General features: G+C 46.6%; 1 protein-coding gene and 1 long non-coding RNA gene across 5 annotated transcripts; one reads left to right on the top strand and one right to left on the bottom strand.

Moving 5' to 3' along the window:
- Positions 1 to 563: 563 nt before the first annotated feature.
- Positions 564 to 20607, bottom strand: COPZ1 (COPI coat complex subunit zeta 1). 4 transcript variants are annotated; one of them, XM_058742511.1, is made up of 10 exons: positions 20489 to 20606; positions 9443 to 9511; positions 8004 to 8085; positions 7296 to 7387; positions 5679 to 5734; positions 4989 to 5120; positions 4270 to 4347; positions 4058 to 4109; positions 2840 to 2878; positions 564 to 2002 (listed from the first exon to the last, which is right to left on the bottom strand). In XM_058742511.1, exons 1-10 carry the CDS (start codon positions 20504 to 20506, stop codon positions 1955 to 1957), a joined length of 666 nt encoding a protein of 221 aa, XP_058598494.1. In that variant the 5' UTR covers positions 20507 to 20606; the 3' UTR covers positions 564 to 1954. The 4 variants fall into 4 exon arrangements, with proteins under 4 accessions (XP_058598494.1, XP_058598497.1, XP_058598493.1 ...); XM_058742510.1 differs by lacking the exon at positions 564 to 2002 and adding an exon at positions 2058 to 2246 and having other exon boundaries at positions 20489 to 20607; XM_058742514.1 differs by lacking the exon at positions 4989 to 5120 and having other exon boundaries at positions 20489 to 20604.
- On the top strand, positions 4071 to 6360 carry LOC131519465 (uncharacterized). The gene is made up of 2 exons (XR_009265638.1): positions 4071 to 4476; positions 5657 to 6360. It is a non-coding gene; the product is annotated as an uncharacterized LOC131519465 (long non-coding RNA).
- Positions 20608 to 22909: the final 2302 nt, after the last annotated feature.

Here is a 22909-nt window from a genome sequence, read left to right on the forward strand (position 1 = left end):
CTGAGCCAGCCCAGCCACATTCATTTGTGCGAATAAAGGTGGAGGAGGGGGAGGGGAGCAGGCTCTGGAGGGACGGGGAAATGGCGAGAAGAGGTTATTTACACCACCGTCCTGACCTTCTGGAGCAGCGCTGGCTCCGATAAATAACCCGCTCAGCGCCATTTCAGAGCAGGAGTGGGAGGTGCAGGAAGGGAGCAGGGGCTGAGGAGAGCCCCCACGCAGGTGCGCGTCTCTGGGTTACTAATGGCTGAGGCGGGAGCCGGCAGCTGGCTTTGGGGGTAGGGGGGGGAGCGCTCGGTTCCCCAGGACTCCCACTGAGAAAATACCACCCCCACCCCACCCCTGGCGCCAATTTCCAGGCGAGGGGACGGAGGGATGCCAAGGAGGCAAACAGCCCCGTAAATTAGGGGTGGGGGTGGGGGGAGGTGGAATGCTGGGGAGTCTCTGAGGTAGGAGGGAAGAAATATTATAAGATGGGGAGTGATGGGGGGGGGGGCGGCTAGAGGAATAGAAGCAGCTGCCAAAAAGAGAGGAAGAGGAACAGAAACATCACACAAAGGCAGTTTGGAAAAAAATCTGTTTTATTCCTCTTTGCGCACAGCAGTAGATGAGGGTGGCTATCTCCTGACTCCATACATCTCTGACCCCAAAAACGTCCCCTCAGATATGCCCGGTTATTCACCCCACTTCAGTCTTGGAGAACTGGCAGTTAGTGGGTGGGGCAGAGTGAAGCCTCAGGAAGGTGTTTTTTGAGACATTTTTGTGGGAAGTTTTGGGTCAGGGGGAGAGGTTAGACCCAAGAGTGGGTGCTCCGTCCCCATCTTCCTGGGGGAATCCAAATCCCAAAGGTTTTCGGAAGAAGGGCACCTCTCTCAGCAACCCAGGGAGGGAGAGAGCACAGACCTACTGCCTGGATGTAAGGCTGAGGCAGAGAGAAGAGGGGGTTAAGCAACAGAGACTGCAGACCCAGGGCAGAGGAGTGAAATGCATGTGGGGGGAGCCAAGGGGACAGAGCCCAGAGGCCCAAGTCACAAATCCCACCCCCTCCCCAGTTCTGAGCAAAACCTCTTCTTCCCAGGATGAAAATGGGAGTTTTAGTTCAGGGACTGGCTTTGCTCCAGGGCACAGCGAGGACAGGCCAGGCAAAGATCCCAGGGGTGGCGAAGGTGGACAGAGTCCAGGTAGTGGGACCAGGAGATGGACAGTCCTACAGTGAACACTCACAGACCCACAGCGGTTCTGAAGCTAGAAGCCAGGATCAGGGTTAAGAATGCAGCTGTGACTGAAATACAGACTTTTATAAGCCCTATCCCATAACATTTAAATCCCTACTTCTTCTACTCTGTCCCCTGCCCACGAGCTGTTCCCCATCTTTTCTCCCAAGGCTGGAGGACAGGGCAGTAAGAAGGAATGGGAGGAAACGCTGAGGCCAGTGAGTGAGTGGGCCTGTGGCTGAGACTGGAATATGCCACCCCCACTCATTCTATAGAAAAAACATTGTCTCCCTCCCTCCTCTTGCTAACATATGGGCTGTTGGGATGAAGGCCTGGTAAAGGCAAAGGGAGGAAAACACTCAGCACATTCTTTCTCCTGCTTTGATCTGAAGTGTAGCTGCAGCAAAGGGCACCGAAGTTGAGAAGAAAATATGGGGGGGGGGGTGTAGGAGAGCACGACAGCACAATTCGGTGTAGAAAGGAAGAGGGTGCTTTCCCTACTACCCTGCGTTTGAATCTGATGGGAGCTTTACTCCCAGGCTGTTAAAAAAAAAAAAAGTGTGAAAGAATAGGAAGCATAAGTGGGGGTTTGGGGGAGCAACCACAGAGAGGATGGAGACTTAAGGATCCCTTGTGATCCCCGAGATGACCCTGAGAGCATCAGTTGGGGGACTGGATGAGAAGTCACAGCAGATATGTGGATTTTCTGAGGGGGCGAGGAGCCAGGAACAGTGAGGTCTTCACCGAAGGAGTGACCACTTGATCTGCTCTTTGGCTGACTGCAGCACCTGCAGGGACAAGAGCGGCAGTGAGGGGCTTGCCTGGGGGAGGGGGGCGGGGGCGGGGCAAGGACAGAGATTGGGGCTCTCCTTCCCCGCACTTGCCTTCCCTGTCCTTAGAAGAATGGCAAATAGAAAATCCCCAAGGGTAGAGGGATGGGAAGAAGCTCTCTAAGGCCCTAGAGGGTTGTCAGTTTGGGAAATTCCAAAAAAATTCAAATCCACTGGGGGGATGAAGAGAGAAGAGGTATACCTGGGAGGAAAGAAAAAAACTGGGGGTTACTGGACATATGTTAGAAAGGAGGGGTTACCACATCCAGATGGGCTTCTTAGTGAGAATTCCAAGTAGGTAGAAAACAGAATCCCTCCCTTGCCTCCCGCATCAGGTAGACAGTCTATCTGCAAAGTAGCAGGATGGATCTGCAAAACCTGCTTATTCTAGAATATGCATTTCCAGCGTAGCCCTCATTTGAATAATAAGAGAAGAGAGAGAGAAAGTGTGTGCGTGTGTGTGTGTGCGCGCACGTGCACACGCATGCACACAGACCATCTGCTTAAGGCAAGCCTCTGCTGGGGAATAAATCACTGAATGAGGCATCAGGCAGGGAGGGTTTGAAGGGTACAGAGCAAGGCTGACAGCCACTGCTCACAGGGAAGTGGGACGGGAGTTGGGTGGGGTAGGGAGTGTTTGGCTGTAGGAGTCCCAGTTCTCTGGAATAAGAGGGAGCCAAGAAAGATGTGTCTTCGGTCTCTAGACTCATTCCAACTTGGGCTGGGGTGGAGTGTTATTCTAGTCTCTTTAGTGACCCAGTCCGTCTGGAGAGGAAGAAAAGGAGAAAGTCCTACCTGAGACACGGTCTGCTCTGTAAGCGGAACATCTTCACCCTATGGCACGGAGAAACAAGCATTTAGCATGGGAGAAAGCTGGAGTGAGACCCGACTGAAGTTTGGTAGTGGAGAAGGAAAAGGCAGATGCCCGACTTCTCTGTCCCTTCTAGGTGGTACAGCCATAATTTTACTTGGCCAGAGGGACTGTGAGCAGAAAAGGGTCATTTCATCCATCCTCTGTTTTAAGGCAGGAGGACTTCTTAAAAGATTTATTCCATTCCAAGTAATCAGCAGGTTATCTGATCCTCAACTTGGGGGTGGGGGACCTGATTCCCTAGTCAGAGAAGACCTTCTCTGAATATCAATATCGCCAGGGAAAGGATGAGGGGGAGCCAGGGGTAATTTAATGGATCCCGCAAGGCCTGATGGGTAACGACAGCATGTTAATTTGAAGAAATAAACTGCTGCAACAGCAGCCTGAGAAGAGGAAGGCGGGAGTGGGTGGTGGGGGGGACCCTCTCTCTTGCCACATAGAGACATATGTTAGAGGAGAAGATTAAACTATGCAAATGGAGCCCACGGCAGTTAAGGGAGAAGATTTCCCATTACCCGGCACTGTCAGCCTTCACTCTGTGGAGGTCAGAGCTGGGACATTCTATGAATGGGGAGATTTGCTTTGCTCAAACATCGAGGCACCCCACAGTTTGCTGGTGGGCTTTCTCTACACCCACCATTTTCTCCCCAACAGACCTGGAGGCTTCTACGGTTAACCCAAAGGCCCCTTTCTGGTATCCCTAGCACCAAAGAGGACTGAGGTTCTGCAAATAAATGCTTCCTGATAGACAGGTGCTGTCCTTAGTTATGTAAAGACTTTATGACAAGGAAGACACTCCTCTGCCTCACTTGACTGGGATCCATCCCCAAAGGAAGTATAAGCCAACCTCAACTTCCTTTATAGTTTCAGTATCATTAGTATTAAGGTTTCTTTTATTCATCTTTGATTCAATTAAGTATGTACTAAATGTCCCCTCTGGGCAAAGACTGTATGAGACGCTAGGTAGCAGGTTAGGGACAAACGTATGCCCCTTCTGCTTCCCCTCTTTTAGACAATGAGAATTTGAATGGGGAGGAGAAGGTTGTATGTATTCTACGAGCCCTGACCTTTAGATAAATTTAGCAGGTCTGGCCCTAGAGGGTGAGTAGACGGCGGATGTAGGGGAGCACACTCTTGCTTACCCTTAATGCTACCCGGTGTACCACTTGCTGGGGATCACTCTCTAGGATCACCCTAAGAAGACAAAGAAGAGACCATCGTTCACTCTGGCCTGAAGGACAGACTCATTGTGGGGATACTCTGGTCACTAAGGCCACTTGCCTTAGGACAGAGGCAACGATCCCACCCTCTCACCCCAGCTCCAAGGAGGTTCCAGGCAGGTCAGAAAACTCACCCTCCATCTACGATTTCATCCACAGCCAAGAAGAGACCCTCCATGTTCTCCAGCAAAGCTCGCTTTTCTACATTTTTCCTGAGTCCCCAAGAGAAGAGAAAAATCAGCCTAAGACACATAGGAACCTAGCACACCGTCTGAGTTAGGGATCCTAAACTAGACCAACAAAATGCCTCCACCAACCGCACAGACTAAAAAGTAAGTTAAGTAAGTAAATAAGAACTTTTTGGCTAATCCACTCTAAGCTTATTCCTATTCTTAGCTAAGTAAGGATCAGGAACGTCAGGAAAGAGAGTCAAAAAAATAGTCAATTTCTGACTATCCAAGAGTTGATTATCCAGAGCTACTGTTTCTTCCCTACCTACCGTGATGCTGCTCATGACAGTGCTCATAAACACTACCATCAGTGGGTGGAAAAAAGCAAATAAACAGCTAAATCCAATCTGGGGGTGGCGGGAGGTGGAGAGGAGTTGAGTGCAAACTCTATTTGCACTCAAGCTCTAACAGACTTTCTAAGCCTCTCCCCATTCCCCTGCTCCCCCTGCGTCCCCCTCCCTCACCAGCTCTTCTCAGGCCTTGAAAAGAAGCCCAACCAGGGGGCTGGGAACAGTCAGGGCCCTCATCCACCAGCTTCAGATCCGGTGGTTGTACATGTGGCCAGTCACATCCGTCAGCTTGACTCTTTCACTAGATCACTGAAATGAAGTCTATTCATTCACCTGGCTAAGAAATAAATCATCCCCTTCCTGAGGAAATCTGAGCCATTCGCCCTGCTGATTTTGTGGGGCTGAGAGCGCCTGCTGTTCTGCTCCGGATGGCGGATGGCTGTCTGTACTGGGTTCACTTGGGAGCTGCCGGGGGAATGAAGTTCAGAGCCCTGGATGTTTTCAAGGAAAGTATCTTATATCTCTTCTGTTGCCCATCTACATGGGGAACAGAGGGCTGGCTGCTGGGGAGGTGGAGGGGAGGCGAGGGTAAATGGCATATTCTTCCTGTCCTATAGAAACGAAAAACTAAGGACTAAAGTTAAAAACTGGGAGTGTTGCCTCCATTCCCAGGGTACTGATGTTACATCTGGGACACTTCCCCACACTTGCCCTTTCCCTATCTTCTAATGAAGTCTAGAAAAGCACCTTAAAGGTACTCAGAACTCTGACAGAGCCACTGGGTAATATGAGAGTAGACAGACATTGCTCCCTCCCAATCCCCTTTCTTAGGAGAATTATCCCCCAGGTGGGACACACTTTCCATCCAGTCTTCCCCATCAGTGCAAATTACTCTGAAATAATAAGCCTAACTTCTCAAGGTAAATCAATTCCCTGGAGCCTCTGCTAATTCCCCCACAAATTCCTGGGCCTGATGAATAGTGACTTTCTCTCCCAAACAGATGTCAAGAATGGCCTGCTCACCTCAGCATCTGGCTCAATGAGTCAAAGAGGCAATTCAGAACAGCCATGAGCATCAGCTGTTGGGAGACAGGAGAAGCAGAAGGATAAGGTTCAAGGCCCTGAAAGCTGCTACCTGAAAACAAAACCTGCCAATTCATTAAGCATCAAAAGACATGGGCTTTCACAAAGGACCAAAAGCATAAGGTGGAAATCAGAGCAAAAACAGGAAGAGGAACTGTGGTTTCTCGCAGAAATTAATTCTGCTACACGATCCCACAATTTGAGACCTCTCTCTGACCAGACTGTTCAAACTTTCCTATTGCAGTCCTCTACAGGTCTTTACCAACTGCGTATATGTTACCAGAGATCTTAGGTAAAGAAATCATTAACCAAACAGTAACTAAGGTCAGAGAGTTAGTGGAAAGAGTATGGACTTTGGAGTCAGACAGAGTTGGGCTTAAATCCCAGCTGAGCCATTTCTATATGTGTGACCCTGGGAAAGTTATTAGGTTGAACCATATGAAACTGCCATTTATATAGTTCAATGGTGGTCATATGCAAGCAATTTCATATTGTTCCTCATGTTTTGGTTTCCTCATCTATAAAACAAGAACACTAATACCCACAACTCACATAAGTGCTGTAAGGATTAGGTAACAATGTACCTTACAAAGCACTTAAAGTAGTAAAAGCTCAGAAAGAATTGGTTCTCTCAAACTTTTACTTTTGCTTCAAATTAGGTGGGGGCTTATTTTTACTTACCTACTCTCCTAGACGTCGCTACCTGAGGTAAGTAGCTTTTCCTGTGCATAGGAAGCAGGTTAGGACTATATTCACAGTTTTCTCAAGTGACCCATTCAGAATGTACGGCTTCAACATGACCCTGAATGTTGGCTAACTGACCCAGGCTCAGTCAGATGTGGAGCCTTCATAGTAGGAGCAAGCATCCCCTTGACCTTGACCACACCTCAGAAATCTACCTCTGAAAACACTATGCAGGGAAGACCCTTGATACCGTATATCAGTATGTATGAAAACATATCTGGTGTCTCCAACGTGAAGATAAAAGAGCAATGGGGGGGGGGGGTGCCTGGCTGGCTCAGTTGGAGGAGCAAGCGACTGTTGATCTTGGGGTCATGAGTTCAAGCCCCACGTTGGGTGTAGCGATTACTTAAATAAATAAAACTTAAAAAAAAAAAAAGAGCAAGTGGGGAAAAACCTGCATTCTAGGTTGATTTAAAAAAAAAAATTTTTTTTTTAAATGTTTATTTTTGAGAGAGAGACAGAGAGACAGAGTGCGTGTAGGGGAGAGGCAGAGAGAAAGAGGGAGACACAGAATCCCAAGCAGGCTCCAGGCTCTGAGCTGTCGGCACAGAGCCCGACGTGGCGCTCGAACTCATAAACCACAGATCATGACTGAGCCGAAGGTGAACACTCAACCGACTGAGCCACCCAGGGGCCCCTAAGTCGATTTGTTTGCTAGGCCACATTTGTGAGGGCAGCAGGACTCTGATAACTTCATTAGCCCAGTCAGAAGCCAGAGGGACGTGGCCCTCCTAGGGTCCAGAACCAGTAACTGTCCTGCCTATGGTCTAGGAAGTGGAGTCAGCAATAGCAAAGAACGATGGGGATTCTCACCTCATTTTCATAGGAGCTGCCAATCACATAGAAATAGAGATCGATACTGCTTTTGTATACCACTGTCAGGCCTTCCAAGAGGGCGATTTCACCTGGGGGTGGGGGGAAGGTGGAAACAGTGGGTGGCCTGAGATAAGGAAGTAGGTAGAAGGAGTTCCCATGAATTCCTGGCATCCAGCTATTTGGGCTCAAGGAAGGTAGGTTGTAATAAAGTCCAAAGACCGAAGTTGACCTGCTTTTTCTTTCCAGGTGGTAAAAGGGAACTATAAACTTGGGGAAATCGAAACGTATCTTCTCCTCTAACCATCTCCCCCGCCAACTACCCTTATTTCCCTCCTTGTATATGAGACAGGATACTAGTCGATCCTTCGGAGGTGAAAATGCAGAGCGGTCACCTTTACAGACTTCCATTTACCTGCCCTAATGGATGCGGTACAATAAGCAGAGCTGCAGTTAAATTTGTCAAGTGAGGCTCATAAATCCAGGGACTAGACAGGTAGCTAACAGCCAACCTTCCAGCACGGTATTCCCGCGTGAGGTACACTCACCTCCCCATTACATTTCTGAAGAGTTTATTATATGAGGGGAGGAGGAAAAAAGAGAAAAAAGGAGGCAGTCGTTTTATCCTTTCTCTGCAGTCCTGCTGCCCTCCCCCCTGCCCCCCATGGTTCCCCCAACACCAGGAGCAGTGAAAGGAAAATGACCTACTGTCAGTCCGATGGGTCTTGTTGAAAATGTTCTTCTCAAAGGCCTTTTGCTCCTTGACACTGGGGTAGGTGTCGTCATAGTACTGGTCAGAGGGAAAGGAGATGGGTTGGGTCATTAGAGCTGGGAGCCCAGAATGATTAGTGATTGTGCTTTGCCCTGGATCTTGGATTTCTTTCCTTCAAGGCATGGGGTGAGGGAAAAACACTGACACGAAGAAGGAAGAACTATGGAGGCAGGGAATGGGCAGTGAGTAATTGAATACCAAAAAAAAAAAAAAAAAAAAAATTTTTAGGGACCCTGCCGTAGGCAAGCCCACCTCACACTTCTAAGACTGTAAGGGCAGAGGCCTACAAGCCCTACGATGAAGCTCTACCCCTGTCTGCACTCTAGGAGAGCAATCCCGAGACTGATCTCATGGAGTGCTTCCTAGGAGCTTCCCTACATCGGGGGAGCAGTGCTAAAGAATGCAAAAGACACTAGAAGTACAGAACACTTCTTCCAGACCCTCATGCACAGTATGAAACTGAGGAATGGGGGAAAGGCTGCAAAAAACCTCCTTCCTCTAAAGAAAGGCAAAGCCTATCCAACCTCTCTCGTATCTTAGCTCTCTTTTCTGAAAACTGAAAACAGGAGACCATCTAGCACGTTGCTGAGCCCACTCCCAAGCTCTCCCTGGCACGGGGGCGGAGATACTAGGCTGCTAAATCGCTCTGCTCTTTAGGGGCTAATCCGTCGCAGTCAGCTGAAGACCTATGACAGGTCTGGCATTTAGTAACTGGATAACTGTTTCAAAAGGTGTCCTGCATAGTTACATCCAATTACAGGGAGGAACAGCTGGTGAATTCTAAACTAATCTCTACCTGCTGATTGATTTATGCTGTGCTCGCCCGGAGTTAATACACCAGGGACAGAAAAAATTTCCACAGGAGGGGGGAGACTATGGAGGGAGAGGAGAGGGGTGTCCTTTCTCCTCTCTTTCAATAGATCCAAAGTTAGAAACATCACACTGGGGAAATCAAGAGGTAACAAGCTTGGTGGTGACTGCAGACCTAGGGCTGGAACCCTGGAACTGCGAGAGAATTTCCTGGGAAAATGCAGGCAGGGTGACAACGCAAAAGGAAGGGGGACAAGAGTGATGGGCATGGGCAGCCTGCTTCTCATATCCAGACACTGTACGGTTCAGAAACCAAGGTTCCCAAGGTTTTCCCTGCTCTAATGCTGACAACAAAGGAGGTCAAAATCTGTGGAAGGCAAGTGTGGAAGCAGGGGAAGTAAGAGACAGAAGCAGTTTGGGTTTTCATCTGGAGTGGTCACAGGAAAATGGAAGAATTCTCAAAATTATAGTATCAAGGAATAGGCGTTAGTGGGGGCAGTCCCAGGTCCAAATCTCAGAATCAGCCTTTGTCTTGCTCCTCAGTGAATTTCAAAGGGAATCTCACCTTGGCAAAAAGTCGATCTCCATCATTGTCCAGAATCAGGATGGCTTTGACAGTATACAGGGAGGGTTCCTGAAGAGATAGGAACATACCTTCAGTCCTGAAGGCTCCTGCTACCAGTGGCAAACCAGCTACCTTCCCCTAGTCCCACTGGGGCTGCAAGGGGATACAGAGGTGCCTCTGCATGTCCCCTATCCCAGCCTGGTTAGATGTAGACAATTCCCGCCGAGAACGATCAAGTGGTGAATGAACTGAATTGAGGGAGGGGGCATTTCGACAAAGAACTCCAAAATAGCATCAGAGGAACAGTGTCTCTGAGCTGGACTCACAGAGGATTTAATCAAGGTAGGTCATGGAATGTTATTTCCAAACATTATGCTACAGTTATTTTCCAAACTACCCTCCCTCCCTGCTCTCCCACGTACAGGTAGGTATGGAATGTGACCAGATTAATTAATAGGCACTGCACGAGGCTATCTGAAAATAGGATTGAATGCCCTAGTGTACTTGGAAGTTTCTGCAGTCCCAATGCAGTAGCAATGCAGAGGCATAAAGCAAGCCTTCCCTGAACCACCCACACACTGAGCAGAGGGAAACGAACACGCATGCGTGTGCACACTCGTGCACACAGACACACCAGTTCTGAACGCAGCCCAGCGAGACATCCATCTTCCAAGACTTCCCCTATGATCCCAGTTCCTCTACGATACTCCCAACACTACCGCTTAACTTGCCAAGACAAAAACCATTCTGAATTTTGGGGGAGTTACGAAGCAGTAAGAAGAGGGTCTAAGAAGCCGGGAGCCTGGAGTTAATGAGCAGGAGGGGAGTGTTCTTTCACTATCAACAATCAAATCTTGAGGATAATGGCTCTCGTAAAGGAACCTCGGCCTCAGCCTTAATGGCTACATCCAACTGCAAAGCATATCACATTGCAAAAGCTCCTCTACTCCTGCAACTTCTAACGAACCAGCTAACCAGGAGAGGAAAAGGAAGGAAAGGGAGGCAGTATTATGTGTGTAGAAGGTGTCTGCAGGCTCATATTCCTTGAATTTCCTTTTTTTTTTTTTAATGTATTTTTTAAGTAGGCTCCACACCCAACGTGGGGCTCGAATTCATGACCCCAAGATCAAGAGTCGTGTGCTCCACCAACTGAGCCAGCCAGGCGCACCTCACATTCCTTGAATTTTTTTTAATGTTTATTTATTTTTGAGAGAGAAGAGAGCGAGTGAGCAGGGGAGGGGCAGAGAGAGAGGGAGACCAGAGACAGAGAATCCCAAGCAGACTCCGCGTGTCAGCACAGAGCCCAGTGTAGGGCTCGAACTCATGGACCGCCAGATCATGACCTGAGCCGAAACAAGAGTTGGACGCTTAACCGACTGAGCCACCCAGGAGCCCCACATTCCTTGAATTTCTAATCAACATTACTTACCCTTGCTCTCCCTCCCCTGTGCTGTGAGACAGGGCTGTTGCCTCCCTTTCCTGGCCTTGCTTAGGAAACCCGCGGTTCTCACAGGGGCCAAATGTAACCTCCAAGCATGTGGCATGTGTTTAATAAAGACCCAAGAGTGAGCATGAAAGAATTATTGCCAAGGATCCAGAAACTCCAACCTCTACAAAGGTAAACTGTCCCATGAGGCGCCAGGAGGTTTCTGGTTCCACGCAAAGAGCCAACCCTGCCTCGGGGAATTAAGAATGAGAGTAAAGGGAACCCAGTGTTTGGACAACAGGGTGATGAAGAATGTAAGCTTTCCTCACCTGAATTCTTGACAATAGCAATTTTTGTCTTTTGTTCACTGATTTATTCCAAGTGTCCAGAACAACATGTGACACACTAAACTCTCAGTATTTACTGGATAATTGTGACAAGAAATGAAGTTTGAGAATAAGGCAAAAATCTCTTGAAGTATTAAGTGTCCAGGGGAACTCTTTTTTTTTTTTTTAACGTTTATTCATTTTTGAGAGACAGAGCATGAGCGGGGGAGGGGCAGAGAGAGAGGGAGACACAGAATCCGAAGCAGGCTCCAGGCTCTGAGCTGTCAGCACAGAGCCCGACGCGGGGCTCGAACCCACGAACCATGAGATCATGACCTGAGCTGAAGTCAGGTGCTCAACTGACTGAGCCACCCAGGCACCCCTCTAGGGGAACTCCTATAATTAGACTTCCATGTATCGGTATACATTCTGGTGTGGCCATTTGGGGTGATATTACTACCAACATATCTCTGCTCTGATCAACACTCCATAGAGATGCCCACTCTATACACATTACTCCCTGGAATAAATAGTCTGTCTCAAACTAAGGAACTCTGTGTCTAGCAGAGGCAAGTCTTCTAGAGTCTCATCTAAAAGGTCACAAATAGAGAAGCTTTCCTCACTCCTAACCCCCACAGAAAGATCTCCCCATAACGCGGGCTTAATTCCATAGCAACTTGAGGGTTCAACCTCAACTGACCAAAAGGGAGACACCAGTGGGAATGAGTTTCCTTCACAGAGGAAAAGAAGCCCACAGGGAAGGAAATTTGGAAGAGAGCATTTTTCCTACTTTCCCCTGGAAATCTTTGGCTCTGTTCTTCTCTCCACATTCACAGAAACCTTGGAGAGCTTCCTAATGGTTTAAACTGGGCATTAGTCTGGCATAGATAACTGGTTCCTGCAGCCATAGAGTCTGGCATCCCTAGAAAGAATGGGATGGATCCCAAAGAAAAGAAAAACCCTTATAGCCACCAGCCAACTAGGAGAGAGACAATGCCCTTTGTGGCCACTGGGGTATGAGTGCCTGAAACTGCTGGCAAAGACAGAAAGAGATTCCTGGGCCTTTCTCGCTGGCTTCCTAGAAGATGTTATCAAGGAAACCCCCCAAATAGGAACTGGATGTTACTGGGAAGGATAAAAGGCAGGCAAAGGAAGGCAGGGAGAAGACCAGATCTGACTCTGAGAGAGGTAAGAAGGCACTGGAGGAAAGGCTGGTCATTTCAAACGAGGGAATAACCATACTCAATAAAGCCAAGAATTGAGGCATGAGCGGATGCTGCTTCAACTCTGCTACAGCTGGAGCCAGCAGCGTCTCCTTTACGTCTGTCTCCTGCCACCTCCTGACTACAGCCGGTGCCACTTCAGCCTGGGGCCTTTACCTCTCGGGAGCGGGGGGAGGCCAAGAGTTCCTCTCATACCATAAAACTAGCCAGTTTAAAGGCCCCAGAAACCATGACTGGTAATGTAATTTCATTTTGAGTTTTTGCAAAGGGCAAGTTTATAAATAACTCCCAGCTATTGAGAAATGGGCCTCCTGGACAATGGACTAGGTTTGACCTTGTAACACATTAAATGCTGATTACTGAAAAAGACCCTACAAGCTTAGGCCATGTTCAAAGGATTTAAAAGGTCTATTCTTCCCTCCCACTCCCAAATGTGTAGCTGCTAGAAAGCTTTCGAGACAAAGTTCTGTGATGCACTGACTTTCAGAGAGCCACAGCCTGAGTGTATAACAGAACTTCACCTCAAATGCTAATAGTGCCTGGAAATGACATGTAGGCAGATTGTTTGCGGGAGGTTGGGTGGCTCAGAGAGATTTTCATGTACGTTTTTATTGTCAAGGAAATTAGACGGGACTCCTCAGGAGCGCTGAAACAACACCAAACAAGCAACCAGCCTGCTGCAAAGGAGTCTCCGATCTCAATCAGAGGATTTCTGTGGTCTGGTGAAAAACACCTCCCAGTACCCCGGCGACTAGCACACGGGGGACTACAGGGGAAGTCATTCCTAGTGCTGCCCCCTGTGGGCCTTCAAATGACCTGCAGCTTCCTCAGCAGTGTAATCAGCAAAAATATTAAAAAGGCAGCTCTGGATAGAAGTTCTCTGTGTGTCTTGTGAGTCAAACTAGGAGAGATAGGCTCTGAAAAAGCACTGAATTAAGTCAGTTCACAGCGTACAGAGTAAGAAGGCACTCTGGGGTAAGATCACGAAATGTCACCAGAAGAGGAAAGGGGAGGGGGGGTGGAAAGAGGGGAATCTTTGCAGCAGGCACACAGGATATCTGGGGGCTAAGACCAATTATTTTTATTTAATTCACGGGGACGGGGGGGGGGGGGGGGAACGTGACCAAGAAGGCTTTGTGGAGCTAGAGGATGCTATCCACACAGCTGAAGGGGCGCAAGTAAGAACCTGGTTGAAATTCCTAGAAAGTTCTTCATTTCCCACTTAGAAAGAAATCTTTATGGCCATGCCAAAAAGTAGTACCCTGGCTTGGCAACAGGTCTTGATCAACAAGAAACAAAACGCTCTTCCCTCGACCCTTTTTTTTTTTTTTAACGTAGGCTCCATGCCCACCGTAGAGCCCAACGCAGGGCTTGAACTCACGACCCTGAGATCAGGACCTGAGATCAAGAGTCAGATGCTCAACCAACTGAGCCACCCTGGTGCCCCAACTCTATTTATAGAGCAAAACCAAGACGGTAAAAACTGGAAGGAAAAATCCCTAGATACTACTCCCAGCTGCTGTACGTAGCTAAGCAGGTATTTTGCTCCCTGACTCTGTGCCAACTCCTTTAACATGAAAAGCTCCTCTGGGGTTGAGGGCTCCAATTTGCCAGCCACAAGCCTAGGGACTTCAAACAAAAAGAAGAATTAGCTCCAGGCTTGGGAAGCATAGTTTTCACACACTACCCAAGGGTTTGCTTAGATTCAAGCACAACTCAGGAAAAGACCAGGAGCCACAGGTACCACAGAACATTACCCAGTTGCCATGAGACCAAATACTGGTTGAGGAAAGTGAACACAACCCTTAGGAAGGAAGAAGTGATGTCAGGAAGAGACACCTAGAAAGAATCTTCCTGTCTGACAGAGACAGGAAATGTGAAAGCACGGTCACTAAGAACTCAACCACTATAGGAGAAAATGTCTCCGAACTCCTAAAATCCTTTATTGTAATCTGGGTCGGCCATTAACTCAAGTTCTACCTTTCTGGGGGACTCTGCTTCCTCATCAGAGAAATGAGAGGCCTGACCTAGATCAGTTAAGGTTAATACCTTAAGTTACAGCAGACCTTTTTGATAAGCTGATGAAATTTATGGACCCCGTTACCAGAAAACTATACATTCACAAATTCTTATGATTTCAAGGAGCCCAGTTAGAATTAAATATGATACTTTGTGAGGATAATAAGATGGTGTGGAGAGAGGAGGGGGAAAGGGGGAAATGAATGATACTTTTGAAAATCACCCCCTCTCCTCTGCCTCGAACCAAATAATGACTTCAATAAATATGTGTGTGGCCTTCATAAATTAATAAATATGACTGAGAAAACTAACACAGCCAGCAGGGGGAGCAAAGGTCGGCACCATACCCCTCCAGCTTTCAGTGACTGAACTTGGTGGCTGTGAGACAGGCAAGGACAAAGATAACCGAGCCTAAGCTCTTCAGAAATGCAAAATCTCAGGTCCTCTCTTAAAACTGAGAAAGCCAGGGCACCTGGCTGGCTCAGTCGGTAGAGTATGCAACTCTTGGGCTCAGGGTTGTGAGTCTGAGCCTAGAACTTATTATTATTTTTTCATTTCAGAAAACCTCATCTGGAAAAGTTTTCCCCAGAGGGTGCACAGTCCATTCTCTAACTATTATGAAAAATTACAGAAACGCAGGACAAAGCAAAGCAGCACTGGAAAGGGAGACAAGTCAAACAAGCAGAAATCAGAGCACTTGGCACCTGAGGCCTGAGAGCGACATTAGAACTTCCCGCCTTCCCAGTTGGGTAATCCAAGAGCTCTCATTTAAATATCATCAGTAAAGGGAAAAATCCGATGGAACTAGATCTATTTCTGCAGAGTTCTTGTTTATAACATTTCGGGCTATCTACCCTGCCCCTAATCTGCTAGTCTAAAAGAATGGGTCGACAGCCTCTGTGTTTGTCTTTCAGTCTACCAACCCAAAATTCAAAATCATGTCCTAAGGCCTAATTGCTATCCTCTGCCCCAGTTTCAGTCTCCCTCTAAAAAGTACACAAATAATAGAAAAGGAGTTGAAGAAAATTGGTAGGGCTAGCCAAACCATCTGGCTGTAGGTGGATACACCTGCCTTGACAGTGGGAAAACTAAACGCCCAGATAAGGAGACACGCATTTCACTTGCAACATGTGACTTAGGTTACACAGCAGGAAAGTCTTCTGAAGAGATGGGTGTGGTCAAACGCCAGAAGAGGAAAGCTAGGAAATCGAAGGATAAAGAGAACTCCTCTAATAATCTGATCTGGGAGAAAACCTATTCTGCACAGCATCAGGGAAGACGGAACGTGAGAGGGCCCTTGTCAGTACAGGCATCTTATGACGCGCATGGACTCAACCCCCCAATCCATCTTTGTCAGCTGCTGGAGGGCACTCTGCCTTCCATCTTTCTAATTATTCTAGTGTAAGTGGATAGGTGGACACGGATTCAGTATTCCTGTTCGATCCTTTATTTGCTTCTTGATTTCCCCTTTCCATGACTAGTGGTCAATATCCTAACTCTAACCAAGTCGTGTCAGCAGAGTAAAGAACAGTAGCAGATATCTAGATTAAAAAAAAAAAAAACACCCTAAATCTGCCACTAGGCTCCCTCAAATATCTGGATAATTGCATTCATCCTCTGCTTCACAGGGAAGACCTGGCTTCTCAAAGGTCTTTCTTCACATGGAGACCCCCTCCTCCTCTTTTGACCATGTGACAGCTCCCCTAGACCTTTGATATAATTTATACCTTGCCGGGGACCAACTCTTTCCCACCACTGTGAAGGAGAGGGAAAAAATATATATAAATACGTCGGAAATCTATAACGAGGTCTTCTTGGAGGGCAAGACACGGAGAGAGTTAGAAGCAGCGTCAATTGCTCTTTGGGGGTTTTAGTTCAAGCCGAGGTCTGCTTCCAGCAATCAACCATTAAAACAAGCCGGCCAGAGTAACAGCACAGTTTATTCTGATCATTTAATTTGAAGTGTCAATAAATTAAACTTCAATCAATTAAACTAGGTGTGCAATAACCCAGATGGACACCCCGACACCAACATAATCACAATAAAAATTTTTATGGCTGCCAGGGACCTCACCGGGGGCAGTGCTGGCACAGCTCGCGCCCTAGCTGAGAAATATATCTCCACGGCGCAGGATCGAGGAGATTGCTTCTCCTAACGAAATGGAGGGGCCAGGCACCGGCAAGGACGCAGCTGGGAGAGGGGCACAAGGGACTGCCAGGAACGAGATGGGAGTGCTTTGGGGGCTTAATGTAATTGATACCTTTGCCCAGAGCAGGGGGAGGGGGCATTCAGGCCAAGTACCTCTACTGTTAGTGCCAAAGGAATTTAACAAAAGCCCCATTAAGATGATTCAGGAAGCGAAGGCCACAGAGCAGTATCAACCTTTAAGTCATTGATGTATTCTGCATAGTTTCCTCCTCCACAAAGATGCACGCTCTTGTGCACTCTGGATGCCCTGATGTTTGAAGGAGTCTTAGAATTTGGGATGTGGTCATTGTTTTAGGATAAAAAATGGTATAAAGGGAGAGAAAGAATGGAATTAAGTCTAGTCTGAAAAGCACTGGAAAAACACTCAGAAAGTGAATCCAGAGAGGTTTAGGAAAAATGAAACCTATGAGGAAAGATTTAAGGATCTAGACTGCTAGAGTAATTCAGCTTTGAGAGGAAAAGGAAAAGAAAAAAAATAAGGTAAAGGGGGAAGGGAGGAAGGGAGTAAGTCATTATCTTTAAGATTTCATAGGTTATTAATGGAGAATGGTGACCTGTAGAGATCCCTCTCCATTCACAGCTAAGAAAGGGAGCATCAGCAGAAAACAGCAGGAGAGAGGAAGTTAAGTACAAAGATGCAGGCTGGGAGCACTATTAAGCACTGGGAAGGAAGTTGATGAAAGGGTCTCTTTCCTTAGGAGACGACAACAGGACCTGAGAAAGATTAGACAAATCTGCTTAAAACCTAGAGCTAGATTACTTAATTCAAAAAAGAAATTTGACCCACTGTAAAGTACCTAAATGAAGGGAACCTACTGGTATTTAGAAGTTCCCATAATCAGATTAAGTTTCGGCAGATGTTTCTTCTTGACCCCCTCTAGATTACCCTTCCCTTCTTCTCAATACCCTATGGCTGTGTGCCTTGTAGAGGTGAGGACAGAGGAATGTACATTCATCAGTTTTCCCTAGAGGTCCAGTCAAAACAAAAATGTGAACAAAGGAAGCCTACAAGAACTTTAGAAGGTGTCTGCCTCTTTAAGGAGTGGTCTGTTAAATATTATCTGGGTACAGTAAACTCTAGTTCAGTAGACAGCTAAGGTAAGATCCAGGGATTCCTCATACTTTTCACGACGATGGTGATTTAAGTACTCAGGAGGTGCTGCTGAGTAAACAGAGGAAGGCATGAGGTTAAAAAGGACCAGTGCAGAAGGGTGATTCTGAATCCGATGGAGCTAAATTCCATGATCCAATTTATGAGGGTAGAGAGAAATAAACATTTAGGAAGTATCACCTGATTCTCAACTAGGGTTCCTCATCTGAAGCACTGAATACTGAAAACTATTTAAATGACTACTTTTTTTTTTTTTTTAACTTCTCCCAAGGATGGTACAAACTAGTGCCATTGTGGATACAGAGAAGTTGATTCATTACATTAATGAATGCCTTAGGCTTACTTCTCTCCTAGAACTCTGGCTGAGAAAGGCTGGAATGATGAGAAAGATACATAAATTCTTAATTGGGGGCCCAAAATATAATGAAATTGTAAAGAGCTGACACAGAGGAAGGAAAATATTAGTTTAATATCATAAGAACTTTGGAGACCAGCACACGAATTGATACCTGTTAGTACTTTGTCCCCAATAAATGCTTTATATAATTGATGTTTAAAAGTACAGTTCTGCATACTGGAGAGGTATCCTCCAGTACGTGCTTCCCTGAGCAAGCCCTCTTCTCTATAATTTGGTTTCCCCTAAACCCATCACATAGATTTCTCATGACAAAGAATCAATATGGTTTTATATTTATTTTTTTTTTATTTACTTTTGAGAGAGAGAGAGAGAGAGAGAGAGAGAGAGCGCGCATGAGCAGGGCAGGGGCAGAGAGAGAGGGAGACACAGAATCCGAAGCAGTCTCCAGGCTGGCTCCAAGCGGTCAGCACAGAGCCCGACGCAGGGCTCAAACTCACAAACCGTGAGATTATGACCGGAGCCAAAGTCGGACGCTTAACCGACTGCACCACCCAGGCACCCCAGAATCAATATGGTTTTAAAAGCAAAGTTCAGGGGTACCTCACCAAGGTAGCAGGAATCTGGCATCTTGGGTACAGATCAAAATGGATACAAGGAAGAAGCAGACTGAAATAGACTTCAACAAGGAAGCAGACTGAAAACTGAGGTAAGAGAAAATGTGTGAGATTTTCATATATACCTCCCGCAACTCACCACTACACACATATCCCTTATTAAGACGGCTCCCCAAGCATCATGTCCCTCACTCCTATACCTCTAAGCAGGATCCCTTGTAAACAGATGTAGGGAGCATTTAAAAAATTCCTAAAAATTTCCAAAGAAACCAATTCCCTGGAATTTATCCTAGTCTGTTAACTGGTTAAGAATACTGGCTAACTGCCTGGTACAGAAAATAACTTATTAAAAACTACTCGGGAGGTGCGTGGCTGGCTCAGGTAGTGGAGCCTGCGGCTCTTGATCTCCAGGTCATGAGTTAGAACCCAACACTGGGCGCAGAGATTAATTAAAAAATAAAAATTTTTAAGAAAAATTTTATTTATTTTCGACACAGAGAGAGACAGAGCATGAGCGGGAGAGGGGCAGAGAGAGAGGGAGACACAGAATCTGAAGCAGGCTCCAGGCTCTGAGCTGTCAGCACAGAGCCCGACGCGGGGCTTGAACTCACAGAGTGCGAGATCATAACCTGAGCCGAAGTCAGATGCTCAACCGAGCCACCCAGGCGCCTCAAAAAATAAAAAAATATTAAACCTCAGCTTTTAAGCTCGCTACCTAGACTTGATCAATTCATATGATGAGAAGGAATTATCCCTATCTTTGCCATTTTGAAAGAAATCAAACCTGTTACTGTCTTCTACCTGATGAAAATCTGGATATGTACATGTATTAGAGCAGAAAAAGATGCAAGAAAACGTCTTTGGAAAGAGCCTGGAGTTAATCAAGGAAGGAGGTTGGCCGCTGAGTTCCTATGCACACATACATATTAGCATCCCCAGACTGTAAAACAGAGCACTTTAGAGAGAAATCCGCCAGTCTGGTTCCAAAGAAAGGGTAACAGTATTTTGTTTTAACAGGCAAAAGGGATTATACGGGTAAAGAAGCTAAAACACTCTTTTAGCCACCAAAATTCTCATATAACCAGAGGGACAGTTAGCATCCCAGATCTTACAATAAGAATTCTTAACGCCTTAGAAGGTGAGAAAAAAGGAGAAGAGAATAAGGAGTCTGGAAAAAATATTCTTTAATCCATGCTAACTTATCAGGTACTCCAGAACTTTGATGGAATACATTTACCATGACAAAACTACATAACAGGGATTAACAGAAGACCTAAGTAAAAAGAAAACCGTTTTTTGAAGATATGTAACAGAACTGTCAACGGAAAATGAAACTATGACAACCACCAGGAGGACCCTGTGATGACAAACAACTGCAGTCTAGTCCTACAATTTGGGGCCAGTTTGGAGGTCTGGAGAAAGTCAAATCAGAGTATCATCCATAATGCTCAGAATCAGGAGAAACCTAAAGGACCCCAATTCAGTATGCTGATGATCCTATGCGTTCTAAGGACTCCATGTGCTCCCTTCAACTTTCCACGGATTCTGCCCTCTCCCCGGAAGAGCTTTCTACTCTAAACCGAGGCTTTACCTCCTACAGTTCCTACACCAGGCCACACGCTTATTCCAGGGGCTGGCAGGACCTTCGGTCCCCGAGGATTACCCGGGATTCCCCTTTCTACCCCCTCCCAGTCAGGATGAACCCCAACTCCCAGCCCCTCTGGACACCGCAGCACCTCGGCTGCCCCTCCGGCTCCTACCAAAATCAGCGCCTCCATCTTGCCCCGCAGCTGGTGCCGACGTGGAGCCGCAAAAGCAACACCGCCGCTGATTGGCCCCACATCCTCATTAGACCCCGCCCAGGATGAGGATTATTGGACTATATCGTAACAGCTATTGCTTTATTGGCCAATCAGTGTACTAGCTTGCTCAGCGGAAGTAAGGTGTCCAGCCAGAAGGCGCAGGCATTTGATTGTCAGATTAAACACTCAATACAACGCCAAAACCTCAAGGTTGAATGGGGCGGGAGGGTCAGGGGGCGGGGTTGTTTCCACGGGGAACAGAGGAAGCGATTATTAATTTTCAATTGGTGGAGAAGAGACCACGTGATATCCGTAGGCCTGATTTAGCCGCTTTAATCCGCACTCCCTTTAGGGGGCGCTGTGTCTCCTTAGCCCTTAACACTGGACAGCTCGTGACGGAATCGCACCGGAATCCCCAGTCCAAGAGCCACATATTAGGTAGGCCCTTGATATCCAAGGTTGCTTTAGCAAACACTGCTAGCTCTTCCCTCAGACTCGCTGAGTGCAGCATCCTCACCGGAAGTCTGCACAACCACAGAGTAAAAGCCAAGAGATGCCCAGTGTATTAAATAAAACGAGGCCTCTGGGAGTTAACTGCTACAGTAACAATTCCCCCAAGATGGAGTCCCAGGCTTTGCTGGGCCCAAGGAAGGACAAGAAGCCAATGAGTTTCTAAAAGTAGATTTTCTTTGACCGGACGTGAAACGGGATGTTAGAGCTTTGGACCCTAGAGAGGAGAGAGTAGGAGGGACAAAGGGGTAGAGGGTCCAGGATAAGGAAGGGTGTAGGGACAGGGTCTGCGGTTTTCCAGTAGGGACAAGCTGTTGCAAAATGAGAAAAGAGAAGTTTACTGAACGCAGGGATTTCACAATATGGAAAGGTTTTGATGAAGTCTAGCTTTCCCCTACCGCTAGGTTCCTTGGTTCTGACACCCCTTAGGTCAGGGACACCTATTGCCTTATCTCTACAGGGATTTTTTTTTCCCCCCATTTCTGACAATTATGTCTTCAGGAGCTCTCCAAGAAGAGCACCCAAAACTATCAGGAGTTTTTCTAATAATTTGAGCGTAGAGTCAGAGGGCCTAAGAGAAATGTATAGAACGATACAAACTATAGAGCTAACATACATGCTATGAAGGAAGGTATATGATTTTTTGGTAAAATCCCAGGGGACAAGCCTCACATCTGGAGAAAGTAAGGGCTTAGGCTTTATCTGTTCCAAATGTCCAAATGGGGAGTTATTCAGATATTTAGTTAGCATTGTGCCTGGCATCACAAGGTTGTCCTTAGCTTGGCAGCTTAATGATAAAACTAACATTTGGGGTGCCCAAGTGGCTCAAGGGGTTAAGCATCTGACTCTTGATTTTGGCTCAGGTCATGGTCTCATGGTTGGTGAGTTTGAGTCCCTCGTGGGGCTCTGCAGTGTCAGTGCTTAGGATTCTCTCTGTCTCCTCTCTCTCTGCCCCTCCCATGTTCACACGTGTGCACTCTCTCTCTCTCTCACAATAAATTAATTATTTTTTTTAAAAATGAACATTTAATAACCATCTACTATGTGCTAGTCACCTGCTAAATCTTTGAATACATTATTTAATATTTTTAGAAAAGCTTTATGAAGTAGATGGTTATTATTCCCATTTTATAGATGAGAAAAGTAGAGTTTGGAGCAATTCAATAATCAACTTAAGGCCATACAGTGATTAATTGACCACCATACATTCCAACATAGGAGGTCTGGTTCTAAAACCATGTTCTTAGCTACAATCCACTCTTCTGATTTGTGGTACGAGCCTCTTGTGTATTCCAGTCCTACCTGAGGTACCTTACACCAGTGCTAGATGTTCTATAAGGCCATGAGGAGGAAAAGTGGGGGAGGGGGCTCCTTTTTCTTTAACAGAGTAACTGACAAATTTTAACAGTCAGACATTGTTCCAAAAGATGGCTCATTCTTTTCTTTCCAGGCTATTACCTGACCGTGCTGTAGAGGGAAAACAACTGGCTGGATAGGAGATGTTAATTCTTGTAGTGACTCAGACTTAATAAGTAGGAGATTTCTGGGGCACCTGGATGGCTCAGTCCATAGAGTGTGCGGCTCTTGGTCTCAGGGTTGTGAGTTTGAGCTCCACGTTGGGGACAGACATTACTTAAAAGTAAAATTTCTGGGAACACTGGGTGGCTCAGTAGGTTAAGCGATCAACTCTTGATTTCGGCTCAGGTCATGATCTCATGGTTCATGAGTTCAAGCTCCACACTGGGCTCTGCACTGACAGTGTGGAGCCTACTTGGGGTTCCTGTCTCCCTCTCTCTTTGCCCCTCCGGTGCATGCACTCTCTCTCTCTCTCTCAAAAATAAATGAATAAAATTTTTAAAAAATAAAAAA

This window comes from Neofelis nebulosa, chromosome 8 (assembly GCF_028018385.1).
Source record: "Neofelis nebulosa isolate mNeoNeb1 chromosome 8, mNeoNeb1.pri, whole genome shotgun sequence".
Taxonomy (NCBI): domain Eukaryota; kingdom Metazoa; phylum Chordata; class Mammalia; order Carnivora; family Felidae; genus Neofelis; species Neofelis nebulosa.